The sequence below is a fragment of the Lepisosteus oculatus genome, chromosome 8 (assembly GCF_040954835.1).
Source record: "Lepisosteus oculatus isolate fLepOcu1 chromosome 8, fLepOcu1.hap2, whole genome shotgun sequence".
Taxonomy (NCBI): Eukaryota; Metazoa; Chordata; class Actinopteri; order Semionotiformes; family Lepisosteidae; genus Lepisosteus; species Lepisosteus oculatus.
Window position 1 is genome coordinate 19,134,018 of NC_090703.1, and position 21,079 is coordinate 19,155,096.

General features: G+C 36.6%; 2 protein-coding genes across 6 annotated transcripts in view; one reads left to right on the forward strand and one right to left on the reverse strand.

Moving 5' to 3' along the window:
* asb2a.1 (ankyrin repeat and SOCS box containing 2a, tandem duplicate 1) overlaps window positions 1–16,535 on the forward strand; it is a 28,584-nt gene extending 12,049 nt beyond the window's left edge. For 4 of the 5 annotated variants that reach the window (XM_069193338.1, XM_015351016.2, XM_015351013.2 and 1 more), the window contains 8 exons: window positions 2,402–2,568; window positions 4,799–4,954; window positions 6,732–6,977; window positions 7,946–8,117; window positions 9,657–9,710; window positions 12,095–12,653; window positions 13,053–13,206; window positions 13,716–16,535. In XM_069193338.1, coding sequence (XP_069049439.1) covers window positions 2,402–2,568; window positions 4,799–4,954; window positions 6,732–6,977; window positions 7,946–8,117; window positions 9,657–9,710; window positions 12,095–12,653; window positions 13,053–13,206; window positions 13,716–13,858 — 1,651 coding nt within the window. In that variant the 3' untranslated portion in view covers window positions 13,859–16,535. The remainder of the gene's footprint in view (window positions 1–2,401; window positions 2,569–4,798; window positions 4,955–6,731; window positions 6,978–7,945; window positions 8,118–9,656; window positions 9,711–12,094; window positions 12,654–13,052; window positions 13,207–13,715) is intronic. The other variant, XM_069193339.1, reaches the window with a different exon arrangement.
* Window positions 16,536–17,103: 568 nt separating this feature from the next.
* On the reverse strand, window positions 17,104–20,461 carry LOC102697496 (protein FAM181A). The gene is made up of 2 exons (XM_015351017.2): window positions 19,992–20,461; window positions 17,104–19,578 (listed from the first exon to the last, which is right to left on the reverse strand). Exon 2 carries the CDS (start codon window positions 19,506–19,508, stop codon window positions 18,627–18,629), a length of 882 nt encoding a protein of 293 aa, XP_015206503.1. The 5' UTR covers window positions 19,509–19,578; window positions 19,992–20,461; the 3' UTR covers window positions 17,104–18,626.
* Between the last annotated feature and the right edge of the window lie 618 nt (window positions 20,462–21,079).

Genomic DNA, 21,079 nt, shown 5'->3' on the forward strand with positions numbered 1-21,079 from the left:
ATTCTTTAATTTCTGTGACTTCCGTAAATAAACAATAATAATTCCACTACCTAAAGCTGGTATATAAGCCTGGAGCCCAGAATTTTAAACCTGCACAGGAAGGTGGCACTATACTGTGGACAGGACATGAGTCCATTGCTGGACACACAAAAGCACAAAATTTAGAAATACAGTATGAATTAACATACTGTAGCATATATTTTGGATGTGGGTGGAAAACATGGGGAGATCGTGTAAACTTTACATCGAAGACAAACTAGGACCCAAGATCTGAGAGAAAGCAGCAGTCATGGCTAATAGAAAGGACATTATTGGAATTTGTAGCTATTTTTGCACATATGCAAGGAAAAGAGAAATGCCATAATCTCCCACTGGTTGTAGGTTTTGTAAGCAGTTTGGATTTTCTCTGAAAAATAGGACACGGAACACTGCACTACAGTTATTTTTTTGTTTTTGAGTGATCAGATATTAAGAGCAAAGCTTCCACTGAATTTGATTTATTCTTTGGGCTTTTAAGTTTACAATCCAGCATAACATTTAAAAAGTTTAAGAACTGAAAGAAAACTTCCATTTCCCACCAGAAAGATGTAAAAATAATTACAGGAACAAACTCAAAATTGGTCATTTCAGTCACAAAGAAAAAATGTCTGCGCGTCATTTCAAACTTGTATGGAGAAGAAGTAGGTAGTAGATGCTGAAAGTGGAAACAGTTTGAAAGGAAATGTTGCCCTTTTAGTCCCGTAAAGGCACTTAAAAAAATTATGAAAAATACATATACATATACATATAATTTCTGAGACTACATTGGAAAGATTCATGCTACTCTATATCATGATACGTTATTGGATAATTCACAAAATTTCAGTTTTCATCATAAACTTCCACATCAAATTCCATTATGTGTAGCAGATAATTGTTAAAGATATTTATGCATTTTGTAAGAACATAAAAAAGTTTAAATTGAAAGAAGGGGATTTGAAGCATCTTGCTTGTTAGAGGTCACCTGTTTAATAATCTGATGGTGCAGAGTGGGTAGTTTGTTCCCCCCCGAGACCATCTCATTGTGTAAAAAAATACCTCCTAATTGTTCTTCTGTCACTGTGCAACAAAAGTGAATTGTCACTAATTTAGCTATTGCTTCCTTTATTATTAGGAAGCTTTCGATGGCAAACCCTGTGGTGGTTTTGCTGGTTTACACATTACTTACCCATGTTTTCTCAAGCTAAGGGTGCACACACAAAGGTTGGAGAGAGAGGCAGGGTAAGGATACTGGGTTAAGATAAATACCTTCCTGCAGGTATAGAGGAAAGGCAGCACTTTATTTTGTTTTGATTTGCAAGTTGTTTTAGCAGGTTTATGAGTGAATAAACTATTTTCAGGCTGACTTCCTTCTATAGAGCCCCAAGAACAAAAAGGACCTGAGCCTTTAGTAGACCTCTTATATGCCTGTGGAGATGGCAATGGAAATTTACCAATGCAAATAGAGGAGGGGGGTGAAGTGACACATAATATTTGTATAGTTATGCATTATTTGAAATATGTTGGTTTTGCACTGTGTTGTCGGTCTATTATTAAGCATTTAAAATGATAGATTGTTAATGTATGTTTGACTGTTTTATGATTCATGTTATTCCATTGATAATGGTATTGCCCGAAGGCATATAAAAGGATGCTGGGAAATGTTTAGTTGGTCAGTAATAGTCATTTAAATAGGAGAGCTTTAGGAATATTGAGCGAACTGAGGTGTACAGCTAATGATTGCTAATGTTTTATTTGCTCTTACTGTTCCCTGTCTGCAAATGATATTTTTGTTGTGTTTTGGTTTTTGTTAATTGTGGTTGTTATGGTCCCAGCTGGGACACACAATTGCAAATAGATTGGCAAAGCCATTTTCTAACCTACAGTAACTGTTGACTTGCCAGTGTGAGACCCTTTCACTAACACTTTGATCAACATGTGTTGTGGCCAACACTGCCCACACAGGATTGTGTTGTGTGACTTGATGGCAGGGTGGGTTTCAAACACTTTGTCAATACTTCTAAGTATTTTGTAGTTATTATGCTGTCTAATTCGTGCAACACTGAAGATATTTGTATCTTTGAATTGTATGCATGTGATATATAGGAGCAGTAAAATCAGAAATGCTTCTCTTTGCTCTTTCTTGAATTCTCTTCAGGACATTTTAGCAATATGGTTTCTAGACTGTTCTATATGCCTGGTATTAAGCTGCTGAAACAATTAAACTGCTGCTGCTTTCACAGAGAGTATTGCCCCTACTGTGCTTAAAATGCAGTATAATTTAAGGTGTAATTATTATAGGTAGCATTATTATTTACATGCAGAATATCCTGGATTACAATGACGTTATCCCCTTTCCATTGGTGTAAACTTTCTCTTTCAGAGAGCCAGACCCTGTTATCACAGCAATCAAAAATGGATCAGCGGACACACTGAAATCAATGATAAAATCTGGAAAAAACCTGGCTGGACCCAATAAGGATGGCTGGATGCCACTGCATGATGCAGCATTCTATGGCCAGCTGGAATGCATAAAAGTTTTGCTGAAAGGTTGGTTAAAAAGCTGGGTGAGGGTTTAAACCTAGGGAGATCTGGGGACCTGAGACAGGGAATCCTCACTAGAGTTCCACGCCAGCTCACTGAGCTGTTCCATTCAAAACCAGATGCGGGTGGGACATTGGTAAACTGTGATATTATACCATTTACTACAGAATATTGAGAAATGAAATGCATACTCTTACATAACATTTACACAATACATTTTGTGACTTTTGTGAAAGCATTCAAGACCAGACCTTTTTTAAATAAAATGTAAATAAAAGCAAACGAATAACCTCCAACTAATTTTCTAAAAAACCACCCTGCAATACGTTTCATTTCCACTCATCACAATTGTGTTTTGTTTGTTGTGGCTTTGTACTTTTACACATTGCTTCCTTTATAGAATGGTGAGCAAATAGCACTTAGAGCAAAATGCTATGAAAATAATTCTCTACTTTAGGGTCTATTTCAGTCTGTGTGGGTTTGCAGACTTTGTGCAACAGTGAGTTATGAACCAGATTAATAACATGTTGAACGTTATGTATGAGATTACAAAGTTATCAAACAGTATTTGCTTTTCTAATAGGTCATTTTCTTATGTAATATAATATCAATCTATGATTTAATTCTGAATTATTTACTCCCAATGTTATGGCCTACCACTATAAATAAGTTGTGCGGAAATGTATCGGGACCCTCATGAGGAAAAGAAGGCTGAGCATACTGTAGATGGATGTAGTTTGAAAGATTTTTTTTTTACATCTGGTAATTAAAATTGTGGTACTCAGTTTTTAACTGGTTTACAACCCAGTACATTGAAGCCAAAATATATTCATAAGGTATGAGAGCAAAAGCAAAATAAATTAAGGAGTAAATGTTAGAAAAGGCCCAGTGTAAGTTTAAAATAGTAACAATCTGCCAAAGTTGCTGCTGGTAACTTGGTGTGTTAACTCTGGCAGACCATACAGTTAACAGAAAATAGCTGAATCTCAAAAAGTCTACCTAATGTAAAGGATATACATTTAAACCCTTCAGAAAATTAATAAGCCAGAAAAGGGTTATGTTTATTGTAGATGTTTTGTTTTCTATTTCATCACTTGCAAAAATATTTTTGACTTAGAGATGTTATAATTAGAAACGTGTTACAGTAGGATTCTGACAAAAAAAAGCTCTCAAGGAGTGGATTAAGTGGCTCACATGGTGGATTTAAGTGCTGTAACCCACATGTAAATGTGTGTCCGTCCTCCATTAGATCACAAACAACCATACACATAGACCACAGCAATGTTACTTCATAACATAACTGTGAAGTGGTCACCAAATGTGCTGTGCTGTTCAACTGTGGTTGATGTTGATCTATCACAAGACATTGGCACTACAGTGGGCCAATGCATGATGCTAATCCCAGACTGAGGCTTCCTATGTGAGAATGAGCCTTATCGATTATATTGACATTGGTGTTGCTTTAGCAATAGGTGAGGTATACAGCATGTGCTCTGGCATCAGCAGATGCGACAAATTAAAAAAAAATAAAAGTAAAAAACTGAGCAGTAGATGTTTAGTACATTTAGTTCTTTGGTTGCTTGGAGCAAATTAAACCAATGATCTCATCAATTTTTTTTCATTTCTTGAAATAAGTCAGGGGGGAGTCAGCATCTTTGGGTAGCTTGTTCCAGACTAGAGTGAGCACTAGCAATTTCTACAGACAGATCACAACCTCCAATATTATCATTAGGAAATAGGTGCATCATTAAAGGTTAAGGTACAGAATGTTTATTTTACTAAAGTGCTGTTTGTAAATAGGAAATATCCATTCCTTGCTTGACAAATTAATTACTTATGTTAAAGTGTTTTAATAAAGAAATGCAAATGAATAGATTGCAGTATAACAAATATTATTTTTGTCAAACCTTGTCCATTTTTTTGTAAAGCTGTATTTTATAACGTACCTACTGTACAGTAGGTTAAACACCAAGCTCTTGATTTAATCAAACTGGCACCATTCAACCTTATTGAATGTCTAGGATGTGCTTAGGAGTCTCCTTTAAACAGACACAAGGAACACAAGTATGGGTGGTGCACATGTTTGAATTCTTAAAAAATTAGGCTGAGATGTTTTTAAACTGGCTTGCTTAATGTAGGGATTTGAGCGAGCTTGGATGACCCAGCATACAGTTTATTATTTCATATTTTGAGAGCCTAATATGATGCTGTTCCCCCTTTTGAAAATGCTCCACAGCTTATCCAGGCATAATTGACCAGCGCACACTGGCAGAACAGACGGCCCTCTTACTGGCAGCATCAAGGGAACATTTGGAGTCTGTCCAGTTCCTGCTTGAAAATGGAGCAGAGACGGACATTGCCAACAAGTCTAGAGATACTCCTCTTTACAAAGGTAATGCAACTAGCAATACCTTTGGCTCCAGGAAAGAGTGATGTGCCCTTCTGGATATATTCAAGAACCCCAAAATCTTTGCGGAGCAGGTTTTGCTTTTCTAAATACTATTTTAATCGTTGAAAACTAAAATCTACAGTACAAGCAGTGTACAGAAATTGTGAAATGCAACTATTCAATTTAGTTCACTTTACAATTTGTAATCTAAATTGCTTGTTCGCCCTTGATTTTTGTGCACCAGGTCCATGATGCACATTTTGTGTAAATCTCTTTTCTAATGATTAATTTAATGATTAATCCCTTCCTCAACAATTTAGGTCTTTAAATTCTTGGTGAATATCCTCAGCTTTGTTGCTTTGTGGTGGGTAAAGCAGGAATCCTAGGCACTGACAGTTTTGACTGTTTAGATAACAGAAGAGTATAAACACAAACATTATTTTAAAATAAATTAGTGTTAACCTGTAATCAGATATTATAATCATAATAATAATAATAATAATAATAATAATAATTGCTTACACTTATATAGTGCTTTTCTGGACACTCCACTCAAAGCGCTTTACAGGTAATGGGAACTCCCCTCCACCACCACTAATGTGCAGCATCCACCTGGATGATGCAACGGCAGCCATAGTGCGCCAGAACGCTCACCACACATCAGCTATCAGTGGGGAGGAGAGCAGAGTAATGAAGCCAATTCATAGATGGGGATTATTAGGAGGCCATGATTGGTAAGGGCCATTGGGAAATGTGGCCAGGACACCGGGGTTACACCCCTACTCTTTTCGAGAAACACCCTGGGATTTTTAATGACCACAGAGAGTCAGGACCTCGGTTTTACATCTCATCCGAAGGACGGCGCCTGTTTACAGTATAGTGTCCCCGTCACTATACTGGGGCATTAGGACCCACATGGACCGCAGGGTGAGCGCCCCCTGCAGGCATTTAAAGTTATGCTCAAATGGTATACTCAAACAACCTGAATGTACGTTTAAATTCCAAAATTTCTGTTGTAATAATTTCCCACAATCTCTATAATCTGGAGATCCTAATATTTAGGATACATTCCCAGTAAAAAAATTTAAATAAAACATTCTTAAAGTATGTGCAAGAAATGAAATTACATTACATTAAAAAAACATGGATAGAATCAGAAAATACTGAGAGACATTAAAAATGGAATAAATGAGAATTGCATTGGTTATCAGTAGTTGTCCTTGTAGCTCTCTCTACTCTTTTCTCCAGCCAAGTTCTTGGACATAATTCATTTCAGTTTTGTGTTTAAGACCTTTTCTTAATTTGAATGGAAACTGAAAAGTTAGGAACGTGTTGTTTAAAAAACTATAAATGTACTTATATGTCGAAGGTTTGTGTAGCTGAAATATATAAATGAATATAGTTTTAAGATTATTTTATTATATGAACATTTATAAATGCATTTATAGATTGTTAAAATTGCAGAAGACACCTCACAACATACTTTCATTATGTCTGCATGGACATTCATTCTGAATGCTACCGTTTATAATCCAGGAGATAAAACTTCACATTTTACAAGTATATTATTTTTTAAACTAAAAAATATATATTTGACAAATCAGAATGTGCATAGCACCTCAATAAGATGTAGTAATTTAAAGCTGATGATTGAATATTACATCATGATTAAACCTTAGCCTGCAAATCTTCAACAGCTAGCTCTTAAGGTGACTGGGATCAGTTACCAAGTGGCCTGTGTCTGTAGTGTCTTAACAGTGATACACCTGTCTCTCCTCAGCTTGTGAGCGGCAGAACGTGGATATCGTAAATCTGTTGCTCAAGTTTGGTGCCAGTGTTAACCACCGGTGTAACCAGGGCTGGACTGTCCTGCATGAGGCTGTGTGCAGAAACAACCTGGCCATCATTGACCTCCTGGTACAGGCCGGCGCCAACATCGAGTCCACCAACATATACGGCATCACCCCGCTCTTCGTGGCAGCACAAAGTGGGCAGGTGGCAGCGGTGCGCTACCTGATCAATATTGGTGGGTGAACGCAGAAACATTACCTTTCTTAGCTGTACTTGTGCTGTGTTGCATGTTGTTATATTTATACTGTGAGCAATCTGTCTAGGCCAAACTGCTAACCCACACTAAGAAAGGACATTACTTTAAGGGATCACATTACAGGGATCAGTGCAGTGTAGTTTATGCTATTTATTGCATTATTTAGAAACGGTTTTGGGTAGGGTGCCCAGGTGGGTCAAAACTGTGAAGGTACTATGTCTGAGTACATGGTTGAGCTCTACAATCCAGCTACACTGCCCTTTTAAACCTAGGTTATCTCACTAGCCAACATACAGTATGAATTCCTCATGCTTAATGCTGCTGAAGGAAGGGAAGGCATTAATCAGCCACAGTGCTCTCAGTTCGCAGAGAAACATTCACTTCCTGGCACTGGCGGGATTGCAGTGACAGCAGAGACTGACTCTCCTGTCAGGCACTGTCACAGTGGCAGCTTGTTACAGTATGAATGACTTTAGGTCTGCTGGGGTTGAAGGAGCTTTTCTGCCTTTCCTTATTCTCCCATAGGAGCCATTGACATGAGACAAAAACAAAATGATAAGGTTGGCTATTCCAATTTGAGTGCATTTGCAGTATACTGTAAAGGAAAATAAAATGAAAAACATAAGTGTTATACAATGGGGTTCATTTAATTGTATTACATTGTGAATATTGCTGAGTTTCTAATGTTTTGCTTTAACTTTGTGTTTGTGAAAAGAACCTTGAGATGCTCTCTGATAAAATCTTGGTTCTATAAATTCTTATTCTTATTATAAAAACTACAAAAAGCTTCCAACCTCCAAAGAGTGCAGTGGGGCACCCCTGGCATTACTTTCACATTTCATGTCACTTTTACAAATGATTTTAGTTGATTTAGATTCAAGAGGTGACTTGTTAAGATCAGAGAGGCAGTGACCTTCTGTATTCAATAGCTGTGTGCGTTGTTTTAGGTGCTGATGTCAACACGCAGGCCAGTGACAAGGCCACAGCTTTGTATGAGGCAAGTAAGAATGGACACACGGAAGTGGTGGAGCTTCTGCTCTCTTACAATGCGGACGCTAACAAGCCTTCGAAGGATGGTTTGCTCCCTCTTCACATTGCTTCTCAGCGTGGACATGATGGGTAAGGATGTCAAATGAGATGCTGCATAATTTTCTGATAACCTCCCTGCTGTTTAAATTAACAGCCAACACATAATTGCCAGGATAGAAACTGTGAGACTATTTCAAATGATAATGGTTCAATATTTTTTACTTCAGTTTTTTTTTACAGCGCTTAAACATTTTTTACACTATTTTTTGTCTGTAATATATATGTGATAGAAATTCATGTAGATGCTTTTTAAAGGAAATGGCAATGTGTCAGAGTAATTGTAAGAAGCATTATTTTTCAGCTGAGCATTTAAAACTGAGCACTGGACATATTCCTTGAGACAAAATGTAAAAGGTAGTCTAGAAATGAGATTCTCAGCTGTGTTGTTGAAGCTGAAACCATTGCTTCTTTCAAAGAAATGGCTGGAAGAGACTCTCAGATCATTTAGCTTAACAAGGAAGGTGGCTGTGTGACCTTGTTATGTTTGAAAACGTTCTCATGTTCCTGAGTTCCTGCAAAATAAACTCCATTATCATCTTATCCAATATTACTATAGAAACCACTTGGTTTCTTTCAAAAAACATCTGGATGTGATCCTTTGATCAATTAAAGACTAACTATCAAACAGGCTATATTGGACAAATAGGCTCTCATTTGTAACCTTTTTTATGTAGGGATGAAAATAAATTATAGAGCAATTCTGTTTTGATTTGGAATTTCAAAAAGCAGAACATAAGTTAAAATAAATGTTTATTGTTTTGTTTTTCATTTTGCTTCATATTATGTATAGTAATGTAAAAGTAATAGTAACACTATCATTTTTATTTTTTAGTCTCTTATTTTCATTTTTTTTGTTTAAAAGATTGTGTCATTAGGCTACCTAAAGATGATTTCTTCCATGATTAAACATTTATAAACATTTCTAAATTAAGAGCAGCTGAGCCTAGACTAATTGCATTCTTGTCATTTACATAGTCCCAAAATCAATACTTAACGGTGCACCATCTAACCAATTGAAAGGCGGCTACCAAGTATTGGATTCAGAATTTGCAGTTGGCAGATGGGCCTAAGATGAGTTTAGTTTAGATCAGATTGGTTCCTGTCCTTAGTGTGCATCATCTTAAATCTTGAGCTGTTCACTTTTCTTCTATAACTCGTTTAAGAACTGAATTACCTTTTGTACAACCTTGGTTTCAACCTTAACAGTCCTGTGGGTTCAGTGTTAACCTTTTTATTGTAGAAATGTGCTCTTTTCATCACCAGAGTCCAGAGTTTATGCTGAGTCAACCCAAGTCTCACTTTATGTTCCATTCACAGTCCAAATCCCCTTTATTCTATAACACCCATGAAAAAAGAATCATGTAAGAATACAGTATATGTTGTAATAATCAGCTAATGTAAGTACATTGAAATAGATTAAAATGATGTTGTGTCTAAATACATACAGAGATGCTTTTCTGTTAGTATTTTAATATATTCTATCATGTTCCATCAAGACAAGAAAGTGAACTTTTGAGATTTCAAGTTTTAAAAGGTGGTGAGTTTGTCGTTGTCTTGCATTGTTTGCAGAAAAAAGCTGATTGCCTTTGAACCCTTCCCCTACAATAATGAACAAGCAGTTAAGTAAGTTACTGTGGTCAATGCTGAAGGTGGTCACAGAAGAATCACATGGAAATGCTTATTTAACCATCTTTGTTTTGCTTGGGAACCAGATGTTAACATTACAGAAGCTATGCCTGCTTTTTTTATATGACAATTTTGGACGTTTGTGTCTGTAACTAGAATCTAGTGTTAAGATCAGTTGAAAGACCTCAGTACTAATCAGAACTAATACAGGTCCTGCTGGGTGCCATGTACAGTACCCATTGAAACAGAAGCAAATTAAATTAAAATGACACATTTTATTGTTTTCAATTGAAACCCACAAAGGGATTTTGTTGCACTTGAAAGTATTGGTTTGTTTGAGAGGCAGTGCTTTCAAAAATAGTTTAACCAAAATTGCCGTATCGTTGCAATTTTCCTATTTGTAAATGGCAAACACAATGGATTATTCATTAAGTCTTACTATATTCTGGAGGCTGTTAATATGTTAACGGTAAGTTCCATTTTATGGACTGCTTCATTTGCAACTTGTTTTCCCGGGTTCTCTAGCCTCATCTCATCCATCATTTACTGTCAGATGCCTGATCATATTATATTGCTCATGGTGGCTAAGGAAGTAAGATACCAATTAAGGAGATGTTCTTTAGTCTCAACTTATTTTTTATTGAGAGTGAACAACAGAATTTTCATTAAATATTTGCTAGCTGACGTCATTAAATCACAAAGTGGTGTAAAGCATGATATTTCTGACTTGCCCCTCTGGTGTGTAACCTCCCTCATAAATAGCATGAATTTAAAATCAAGGTCTTCACATTCACATCCTTTTCTGTAAATCACTGTTCTAAACATTCCCCCTTTTTTAAATGTTTTTCATTTCATTAAAATGTATGTTAATAGTTTGATTTACTCCCCCTGCTGACAATTATATAGTCTTAAACAGCTTAGAAATGCAACGATGATGATTGGACTAGTTAACCTGAAGGTTGCAATTAAAAATAATTTCTGTCATGTGGGAAGGGCTCTGGGCCTGTCAATTCATATCCTGGGTAATACAGTGCGGTCATACCCATGGGCAGCGCACTTTACTCAAATTGCACTAGTAAATGTTCTGCCGTTTAATGGTTCTCTAGATTGTCATTGAGAATGGGAATTTGTCTTACCTGATGGAGTAAAACCACGTTGTAGTTGCCTCATCCTAATGTTTTCTGATTTGTGCTCCAACTGATCTCTTAGTGGCTTTGGCTAAATGCAGTTTATTGTTTCAGCTGTATGGCTAATGTGGCACTGTTAAGCTGTTTTGGCTCTTAGCACAATAAATGGTGACAAAAATTAGTATTGATCCTGCAAGGGCCAGGTTTGTGAACCCTCTGTGTTGGTAAATTTTTCAGTGATTGTGTTTGGACTTTAAGCAAATTAGCCCAGTTAGAACTGTGAATATTTGTTAGTATACTGTATGATGAGGTCAGGAAGGTTCTGTACTGTATATAGTAAAGGTGATGTTATATTGCTGGGAGATATTGGGATATTGTGTAACTCAGAAGCTGAAATTAAGATGGTTGAAATAGTTAATAATTACTTCTTAAGACACTCTGTAAAATATCCATCTAGACAACTGCTCTTATTGACTTACAGTATATGATAGTTCTATAGGGTTGGCAGATTATTACACAAGATGAAAACAACCTTAAATGCTTCTTCTGCCAAGGTACTTAGCAAATACGTACCTTAAGCAGGGTGTTTTTTAATACAAAGCACTATGCGATAAACAGTTTAGAACAGTTTTCAATTAACTGAAGGAAGTGCTCAGCTAAAACAAAAAAAGAAGACAAAGATTTCCTGGAACAGGTGTTGCAAAATGCTTAACTGCAAACATCTATCCTCTTAATTGTAGAAATGAATAACCATTACTTATGGGTATCCTTTTGGATTGATAATTATTGAAGTTGATCTGAATGTTTGCTGTAAAACATGGCAGTATATACAGTAGATCTCTTCATGTTTGATATTACTATACATACAATTAATATGTAAGGCTGTAAATGGTTTATAAGAGGAATTAAAAACTAAATCCAACTCCAGTGCGGTATGTCAAGAGATTAAATGAAGCAATGTGATTCAGAAGCTACTTGTATCGGGTAAGAATAGAAAGAAGAGGAATGGACTGTTGGTTTCTAGATTGGTTGTACTGTAAATATGAAAAAAAAACATTATTGTTATTTGTGAAATAACCTACATATTTCATATTTGAAATAGCCCATATTTGAAATATATTTTGCTTTGCAGCTTCTAGCTACAGCAAAGGATGTTCATGCTCCTAGTCTAGAAATGCTGTAGTTTGTCGTTGACATGGACCATAGTTGAATGCATCACTAGTATTCGGTAACTTCAGTCCTGTGTCCATCTAGGATCATCTCCCTGCTAATTCCCGTCACCAGCAAGTGCCGGATCAAACGCAGTGGCATCAGCCCTCTCCACTTGGCCGCAGAGCGAAACCACGATGAGGTCCTGGAGTTACTAATAGAGTCTGGATTTGATGTCAACACTACCCTGTCCAACGACCGCTCTCGGCTGTATGAAGACCGCCGCAGTACTCCCCTCTATTTTGCAGTCAGCAACAACAACATCAATGCTACCCAGATGCTGTTGGAAGCTGGTGCCAACCCCAACATTGACATCCTCAATCCCCTGCTGGTGGCCATCCGTCAGGGCTGCATCACGACCATTAAGCTCCTTCTGCAACATGGAGCCAACATTGACGCCTATATCCCCACCCACCCAACTAGCTTTCCAGCTACCATAATGTTCTGCATGAAGTACCTCACGCTACTCAAATTCCTGCTGGACCGTGGCTGTGATGCAGAGGCGTGCTTCAAATGTGAGTTTGGAAGTGACCCTCATCCAGATCTCCCAACAACCCCTCGAGATGACTTTCGACTCCCTCATGTGCCTCCAAGGATGGTGCAGGTAAAATGTGTGCTCTTGTTTGTGATACTATATATCATGGATAGGCAGCTTGGTTTTTCATGAAAAACTATATTACGGGAACCGTGATTCAGCCATTGATTGAACTACTTCATTGATCCTTAATTAATTGATTGCCCCTGCAGCTGAAGGTCACTCAAATACAGATCCTTGCTTTTTTCAAATGAGCAGTCCTGACCGAGATAATGATAAGAATGTGAAAACAGACAAGGTGTAAAGTAATTTTGTAGGACACAGTATGTGCTTTCAGTGTCAGGATGAAGACTGGATAATTGTTTCTTGATTTAATTGTAGAACATTTTGTTCTTCTTGTTCTACTTTTCCTTTTCTTTATTATGATTTTACTTATGGATTCATTTTTCTGAACCGTCTCTCTTCCAGTTCTGTGAGATGATCTCTATACCATCAATATGCCGTTGGGCAGGACCCATCATTGATGTCCTTCTCGATTACGTGGGCCATGTGAAACTGTGCTCCAAGCTTCTTGAGCATCTGGACAGCTATGAAGACTGGGCAGTCATCAAAGAGAAGTCCAGTAAGTACTGTACTGCATGATGCCCATGAATCAGATGGGTTTTTGAGGGCATACAGAAGTCAGTATAGCTAGATCAGTAGCTGCCTGGCCTTGTCTTGTTTTTGCTTTCAATCCTAAGATTAAAAATATCCTACTTGGAACTCATTGTTTCCAACAATTTTAATTTACAGAAATTATCAGGAATGTACAGTAGTTCAGGAATGACAGTAGTTCAGCAGCAAGAGACATTAAGGGTATATGGTCAGAGGTATGATGCTGTACAGAAATGAATCAGGGGGACTACCCTTGCTGTTCCAAACTCCAGATGGCTTTAATTAAAATAATGGTTGAGATTGTACAAAGGAAGTAAGAAAGAACTGCAGTACCAGATTTTATTATTTAATTCTCTAGCAATTTTATGATATTTGCAGCTAATGTAAAATGGCCCTGTGCAAAGAATGCAATGTCAGAAATTCACTTGTCTGTTGTCAGGACGCAGTTTGTAACTTTTGGCTGGGTGTTGTTTTCAGAGCCTCCTCGGCCCCTTATGCATCTCTGTAGACTCAAGATCCGTGAACTAATAGGAAAAGAGCGTTTGAAATACCTGAACACCCTGCAAGCTCCTGCCAGAATCATCCGATACCTGGATCATGACTACTCCACATCAGAATAGTGATTCCATTATTTGTTTGCCAAAAGAAATTGAATTAGGAAAGAATATACAGCTTTTTTTCCTAGAACAGTGAACATGTACAGTAGTATGTTTTTTTTTTTACTTTTGTGTTTTGTATTAAAATTTGTAATATAGTTTTATAGAGCAAAAAGTTCAAATTGCTGTGTTTTTACTATTATGTTTTGTCTTAGAAATGTCTCAGTTCCAATACAAATTCATAAATGGGTATGTCTAAATAAACTAAATAGTCAGTTCTTAAATCATTTGATTAAGCTGTTTAAAAAAACATTCAGTTTTTTTTTACTTTTTAACCTAAAATGTGAAAAATGCTGAAGGGCAAAAATGCAATACTTTTTATTATAAATGTAGTACTAATTATTTCTAGAGGTTTTGGTAGACCGTCAACCAGTTTTGTGTCAAGCAATAACTGCAGCAAAAAAGTATTTGCTTTTCACAAAGTGGAAATTTATTAAACAGCAAAACGATACATTTAAAGATGCCAGAATTTGTATTTGTTTTTGTCAAATTAACTTTTCTCTCTATTTTTCTTCAGAATATTTTGTTTGTGTACTGAAAACAGGAAGTGATAATATTCTGCGTAGAACTGGTTGAGAGTTATCTGTAAAAATTTCCCCAGCATACATACATAATTTTGCTTTATTTTGATTTTTCTTTTATTGTCTTTTGCTTTATTTTTTTTAACGTGAACTTTAAGTATTCACAGTTGAGGTTTAATTGACAGTAGACTTAAGAAACGATTTTAAAATAACTCACTTTATATACTTTTCTCAACATTTTGACGACTTTTGTGAGATTTGTACTCTGCTGTGTGACTTTTGTAGAGTTATTCATTTGCCTTTGTACCAAAGATTTATTTAAAGCCTTAAAGAAAAAAAACCTTATATTGCATGCGCTACAAATTCAGGTTGCATATACAGTATATGGGGCAAATTTATGGAGCCTGAAATGCATATTTCCTTTAAAAAACAAATGGTGATTCAACCTACAGTATCAGTGGGAAATAGTTGCTATATCTATGTATTTAATTAAGCCTTTTACTACTATAACAGATTGGTTGCACCAAGAATTACTGGTTACAAGGTTTTATGTGTCAGCCATTTTGTATGCTTCAAATATTTACAAAAATTGATTATGAATAATGTAGTAGTATAAGGCAAATGGAAAGAGAAAGTTATGACTATGTACTTTGATGAGAAGATGTGGTTTTACTGAATATTACTGAATATCAGTTGAAGTATTGCTTAGGAAGTGGTAGAATGTTAGAGTAATTGTGGTTGGACTGGAGGGACAAAACGGCAAAGAGGAAATTGCCCTGTACATACTGTATTTAGACAAAAGGCTATCTACAATCTTATGAAAGCATCATTTAGACTTGTTTAAGGATATTAATTAAATGCTTAAAATAGTGTCTTGTGGGTTTTGAAATTGGGAGGGTTTGAAAACTTAAAAATCTAAATGCAATTTGGTGAGCTTATGAAATAACATATGACCTTTAGCATGAAACATTCTTTGATTTGGAAAATTCTTGTTGTGATATTGAATTAATATATTATTGTAATATAGACAGAAAGAAGGCAACACAGGGTCAAGATATGTTCCATCTGCAAGGCAATTTTAAGGTTTACATTACATTCAGTACTTAGGTACACCTTTAACTTGGCAATTCATGCTGTTTGTTAATGTACAGTATACTTAAAGAAAAGCAGATGATAAAACTCTTATTAATAGCTTTATTAACAATATTTACTTGAAGTCAAGTAAAATACTTAGGGGTGGAATTGCTGTACTACCCATGCAATTTTGCTCTGACTTAACAGATTTTAATGGAACTTTTTCAAGTGTTGTGATCATTAATTAGAGGTAACCTTTTTTTAAGTTAAAGATGTCAGTTTGGTATTCCCAGTTAAGAAATTGCAGAAAAAATTGAAATGCACTGAGTCAGACTTGAAAATTGTTTTTGTCAATGGTTCTAGGTACTGTGCAAATAGAAATGGTTAAATGAGATTCTGCCTCTTCATAGTTAGATGGTGAAGGTCTATTAAAAATAAACATTATAGGTGTTTCGGTCAGAAGCAGGTGATAGGCAAATTGTGGATTCATAAGGTAAGAAACAACATTTTTTGTTTACTTAATATATGCCTTAAGATACTGTAGATGTGTATTTTTAGTACATACTGTATAATACTTTGATAGTCTGTAATTTAAGGTTTTTTTACTTTGTAGTTCCACAATATTTTTGTCTTTATTTTTTTGCTCTTTTCAAAAGTACAAATTTGTCAGATTACAGTATCTATACAGTATATATATATATTGGAGGAACTATGGGATATTTTCAATATTTTATGTTGTTCTTAAATTTACCAGGCAATTTTAAGAGATTGTAGTTTTTGATTTTTATAAGCTTTTGGGTGCAAATGTATTGTAAAAAATGCTTAAAGTTGCACCTCGAGCAAAATGTAATATTGTTGCTGTTTCTTAAAGAACGAATTCAATCTCTGTCTTCACTGTGTTGTTTATCTCTAATCCCTGATAGTAGTGATGAATTCTTTTTTAAGTAGCTGTGTGTTGAGGATTAGTATCTAGTTAAGGCTGACCTTACTATTGCAATTTTGCTGTTTGTTTCTTTCTAAGAAAAATAAATCTAATTACCATCAGACTCCAGCATGGAAAGGCTTTATATGTGTCATACATTATCACTGTAGGAGATTGATGTCAGCAATTACATACAAATTACCCGTGAAATTCCTAAATTTGGAAAGTAGGCATAGCAAAAACCACATACAGTATCAATTCATTATCTCGTGTATATTGAAAAATAGGAAAAAGGGCACTGAATAGTAAATTCCATTCAGGTGGAATTGAAATAGGGAGGAACATTTTGTTTACTTTGTGATATGATTTAACACATTTGGACCTCATTAGGACACTGAAATGAAATCTCTGAACAATAGCAGGTATCATATAGAAGTAAGACATACACTAGGAGAGCACACTTTCCCTGTCTTTTTTAACAGATGTCACTATGAAAATGAGATTCCTGTGCAGGGGGAAAGAGATTGTCATAGATTCACAGACATTATAAAATGTTTACTTAGATTATATTAGATTACTTTAACTGACACAAAGGTATAGTGACTTTCAAATAAAATATAAACCCCTCAATTCTTACATACCTGTAAATGAACAAGTGACAAAGGAATACAGAAGCTACAATGAACATGTGATAAAAAAGAAATGTGATGGTTTATTTATTCATATTACTGTGTAAAATACTTCTAAAAAATAGTTACAGGGTAGCCTGTAACTATTCATAGGGTCCATAGGAATGAACTTTTCAAGTGTTTATGTCAAACAATATATAAAATGTACAAGGGTTTAAAGTAAGAAAGGTATACCTTTAACAGCAACATAAATATAAAACCTGTGTACATGTTACACTGAGAACGAGAGACCACAGATCTCGGTTGTTTTCAGAGTTGGAAATGTCAACCCCTTTGGCTTTGTTGGCAGAGTGAGTTACCGTATAGCCTACAGTTTGGGCCCACTTCAATTCCCAAAGACAGCAATTAGCAATCTTCTATCAGGAAAACGCGAGTGTCGAGACGCTAGGAAATATCTTCACAAAACAGTTCATTAATGTCACCAGATATTCGCCACATATTGGTGCTCAAAATGTATTTGTTTTGCAAATAATTCGTTAGTGTTAAAATATTATCGGCTTTAATACAATTTCACTAATCCTCTTGTTTATCAACCTATTTGTGAATTTGTATAGAAATAAAACCCAACGTATCGCAAAACTGACAGGAAACAGGCAAGGCGTATTGTATACCAGAGCAACGCATGTAACTTCATAAACCGAATATTTCGAAAAATGTTATTGATTTTATTTTCACACAAAGTCTGGACTGTTAAAATCTTAATTGTCTGTCTTGATTCTAATTATGCTCTTTTTCTCTCGGGACTTTCTTAAAATTTGAGTTACAATAGGTATTAGCGATATACTGTACAGCACTTAAGATTTCTGTTATTTCTAACGTGTAAACCGTGAATACAGGACATTCAGAAATTATCTCTAATGTTGAAATGACCTACTGTATGTAGCATGTGGAAACTTTAGTGCTCTTTTCTAGAGTATTATTCCTTGTTTCACCTATGATGATCAAACTTTAGCAATAGCGTTCACTCAGACAAAAAATTCTTCAGGTGTGAGAGAGACAATTTGTCTCTCTCACACCTGAAGAAGGCTCCACGGCCGAAACGTTGTGTTCTCTTTCTTCTTTTTTTCAGCATGGAATAAACCTATTACTTGTTCCTTTGCAGCCTACGCATGCTGACGCAGCTACCCACCTGAACTAGCATGGTTATATTGTCAAAATGTAACATCAAATAGGTTTTATTCCGTTTGTATTTCAGAAGAAGTTTATTAAATGCAAGGTAACACCGATAGATTTACAGGTTCATAAGATTTTCACTAATCTACAAGTGTGGTCCAAGAGTTTGAGTTTTCTTTTCATTCGTTTCTGGTAAGTGCCTTTTAAACATTTAATCTTACGGGTTAATGTCAAACGTTTAATAACCTATCAGAACAAAAACAGCTACTTGTGCTTCTCAAATAAATAAGCTACTCTCAGAAAGGTCCCATTACAAAAATAATAAATCATTTCACTTGGATATTTATTTATACAATGTGCTTATCACGTTTTTAAAGTTTACTTTACACACGTACCGTTACCGTGTTTAGTGCTTAAATAAATCCAAACACACTGAAAATAGGCGACGGGACTGTCGGTTTAGTCGGGATGGGCTTCACTACAACGTGCGTGTGGCTCTTCTGTCCATTTATTGCAACATCCTTGCAGCTGTCAAGGCCCTCTGTTTGCGCAACAGAAGGTTTCCCCCACATACTCGAATCAGAAAACCCTGACTGCGGTAATACTACATGGCTTTGGTAGACGTGTTGTCCGTGGTACTGAAATGGACAGCAGCCGCAAAGACTCGCACTCCCAGTTAGGGATGTCATCTCCACCGTCAGAGGTTCCTTCTCTGCCACACTCTGTCGATTGATATGCACCGAAGTCGTCTTAGGTCCCTCGGAGCATTTCTTTCTTATTTGTTCCACTGAACCTGACAACCCACTACCTCCGACTGCTTGGTTCTTTCGCCAAACTGCTTGAAAAGTCTCATGCTTGCTTTTGGAAGACCTCGGTTCCTCCCAAAAAGAAGCAGGAAGCTGTCGTTTCCTCATTGGCACCTGGTCCTGCCTGCTGTAGTTTTTTTCGTGTGCAGAGTTCGGATTCGGCTTGACCGTGTCATCACATCTCAGATCAGACCCGATTTTTTCACTTAAATGTGCCAAACTGAGATTCCGATTCACCGTTTCCAAGGGGTAAGTGCCAGACTTATCCTCCAGAGCTTTTCCGATGCCCGATTCGCTTGTTCTGTAAGACTGGCATCTGGGGATCCTTGAATATTTCTGAGAAAAACGTTTGAGCTGTTTCTGCAGGTATTTCCTGTGGTCCACCGAGCGCCTGCATGGGGCCGATTTATCCAAAGCAGCCTTGATATCACTGGACGCCAAATTTACAAAATTCAGTAAAGTTTTAACCTCACTGTCGGTGCATGCCATTATTACATCCTGAGGTCTGAAACCTTAATTACTCCACAAGCATTTCGTGCTCCTTTTCTAGCATCATTACCTGTGAAAGACAAGGGGAAAGGACGTTTTCCTACATGTACTATAAAATTATCTATAAAAATCTTGCAAGACATTTCAAGTGTTATTTATATAAAGAGAGAATGCACAAGACCCATCAGAGTTATTTAAAAGTAATTGATGTCTTTACAGGTAGTCTCAATTTATATATACAGTATACAATATATAATCAATGTACTGCATTACATTCAAATATAGTTTGAGAGTGAGGCAGTCCACAGAATTTGCGGTAAAGATGTTGATTTTAAAAGGTTCATTTTTTTTAAAAATAAATAATGATACAGTATACAATAAAATACAAATCATGAAATAAAATCCAATTCAAAATTTGAATCAAAATTTAATCAAAATGCTGATATTGGATCCTTTTCTTGGCTTGGCAGTGATATTACTTACCAAGTGAGTCTACTGAAGTGATGGTATTCCAGCAGAACCTCTTCTCTAGAAAAGTTTTAGCACACGAGCAAGCTGAATGAATATAAACTGCGCGTAGTTATGGTGCTTTCTTCAGACCAATCAGCGACCTCCTTTCCCTACACAATACACCCCAATCAGGCACTGAGCTCCCCTGTATCACATTCTTTAACATCGCAAATTGTTGTCATAGAAACATCGCTAGAAAAGCAGCTAATAGATGCAATATTTCTTTGCAACTATTCCCTCTATTCTACCTTAGTCTCCCCACACCCCCCAGTCCACTGCCTTTTTTCCTGAGGAGTCTAAAACGTCTTAACGTCTTATACTGACGGTGCGCGAAGACTACTTAAATCTTTTATTCCTGGATATAACTTAAGTCTGTCTGGAGGCTGGCAGCAGGCATGCTTCAATGCCGCTAGACAATGCCAGTTTTTAGAGCTCAGGCTAGGCTACTCTTAACTGTTCTGATCTGGACCTCTTTTTTTTCCCCCAAGAGTGATGTCAGAAGAAGTAGGGATTGAAAAAAAACTCTAAAGAGATGTGCGGATATCCATGGAAAGGGGGCTTGAACGCTCAAGAATCTTGTCTTTATGTTTGCCCCCTCAATCGAGCCACACAAAGGCTGAATTACTCATTCAAACCTCGTGGGACAAAGGGAGAGGAGTTGGATAGCACTTTTGCATTTGTAGTCAAACAGTTAGAGACTTAAATCGAGTCGTCATGATGGAGAAAGAGAGTTGGACAAAGCCCATAGAATTGCCATCAGCAAACATTTTCCTGTGTCATATTAGTGGGGTCTCCATGGCTCCCTCTGGCCCGGGGACAATAGCACAAGTTTGCACACTCGACTACTGTCACCCTGCCAACGCCGACGAGGGCCAAAAACAGGACAATCCCTTGGAGAAAGCATGGGCTCTGCAGGGAAGGTAGCAATAGAAAAGGGGGAAAAGACTTGTGAAATGCTAATTGAGCTCCATCCCCTTATTGAGAAAAAAAGGTCCCAAACACCCCCTCCCCACACCTCTCAGGCTTGGCACGGCGAGGTGGCACTCAGATGCGTGAAAACC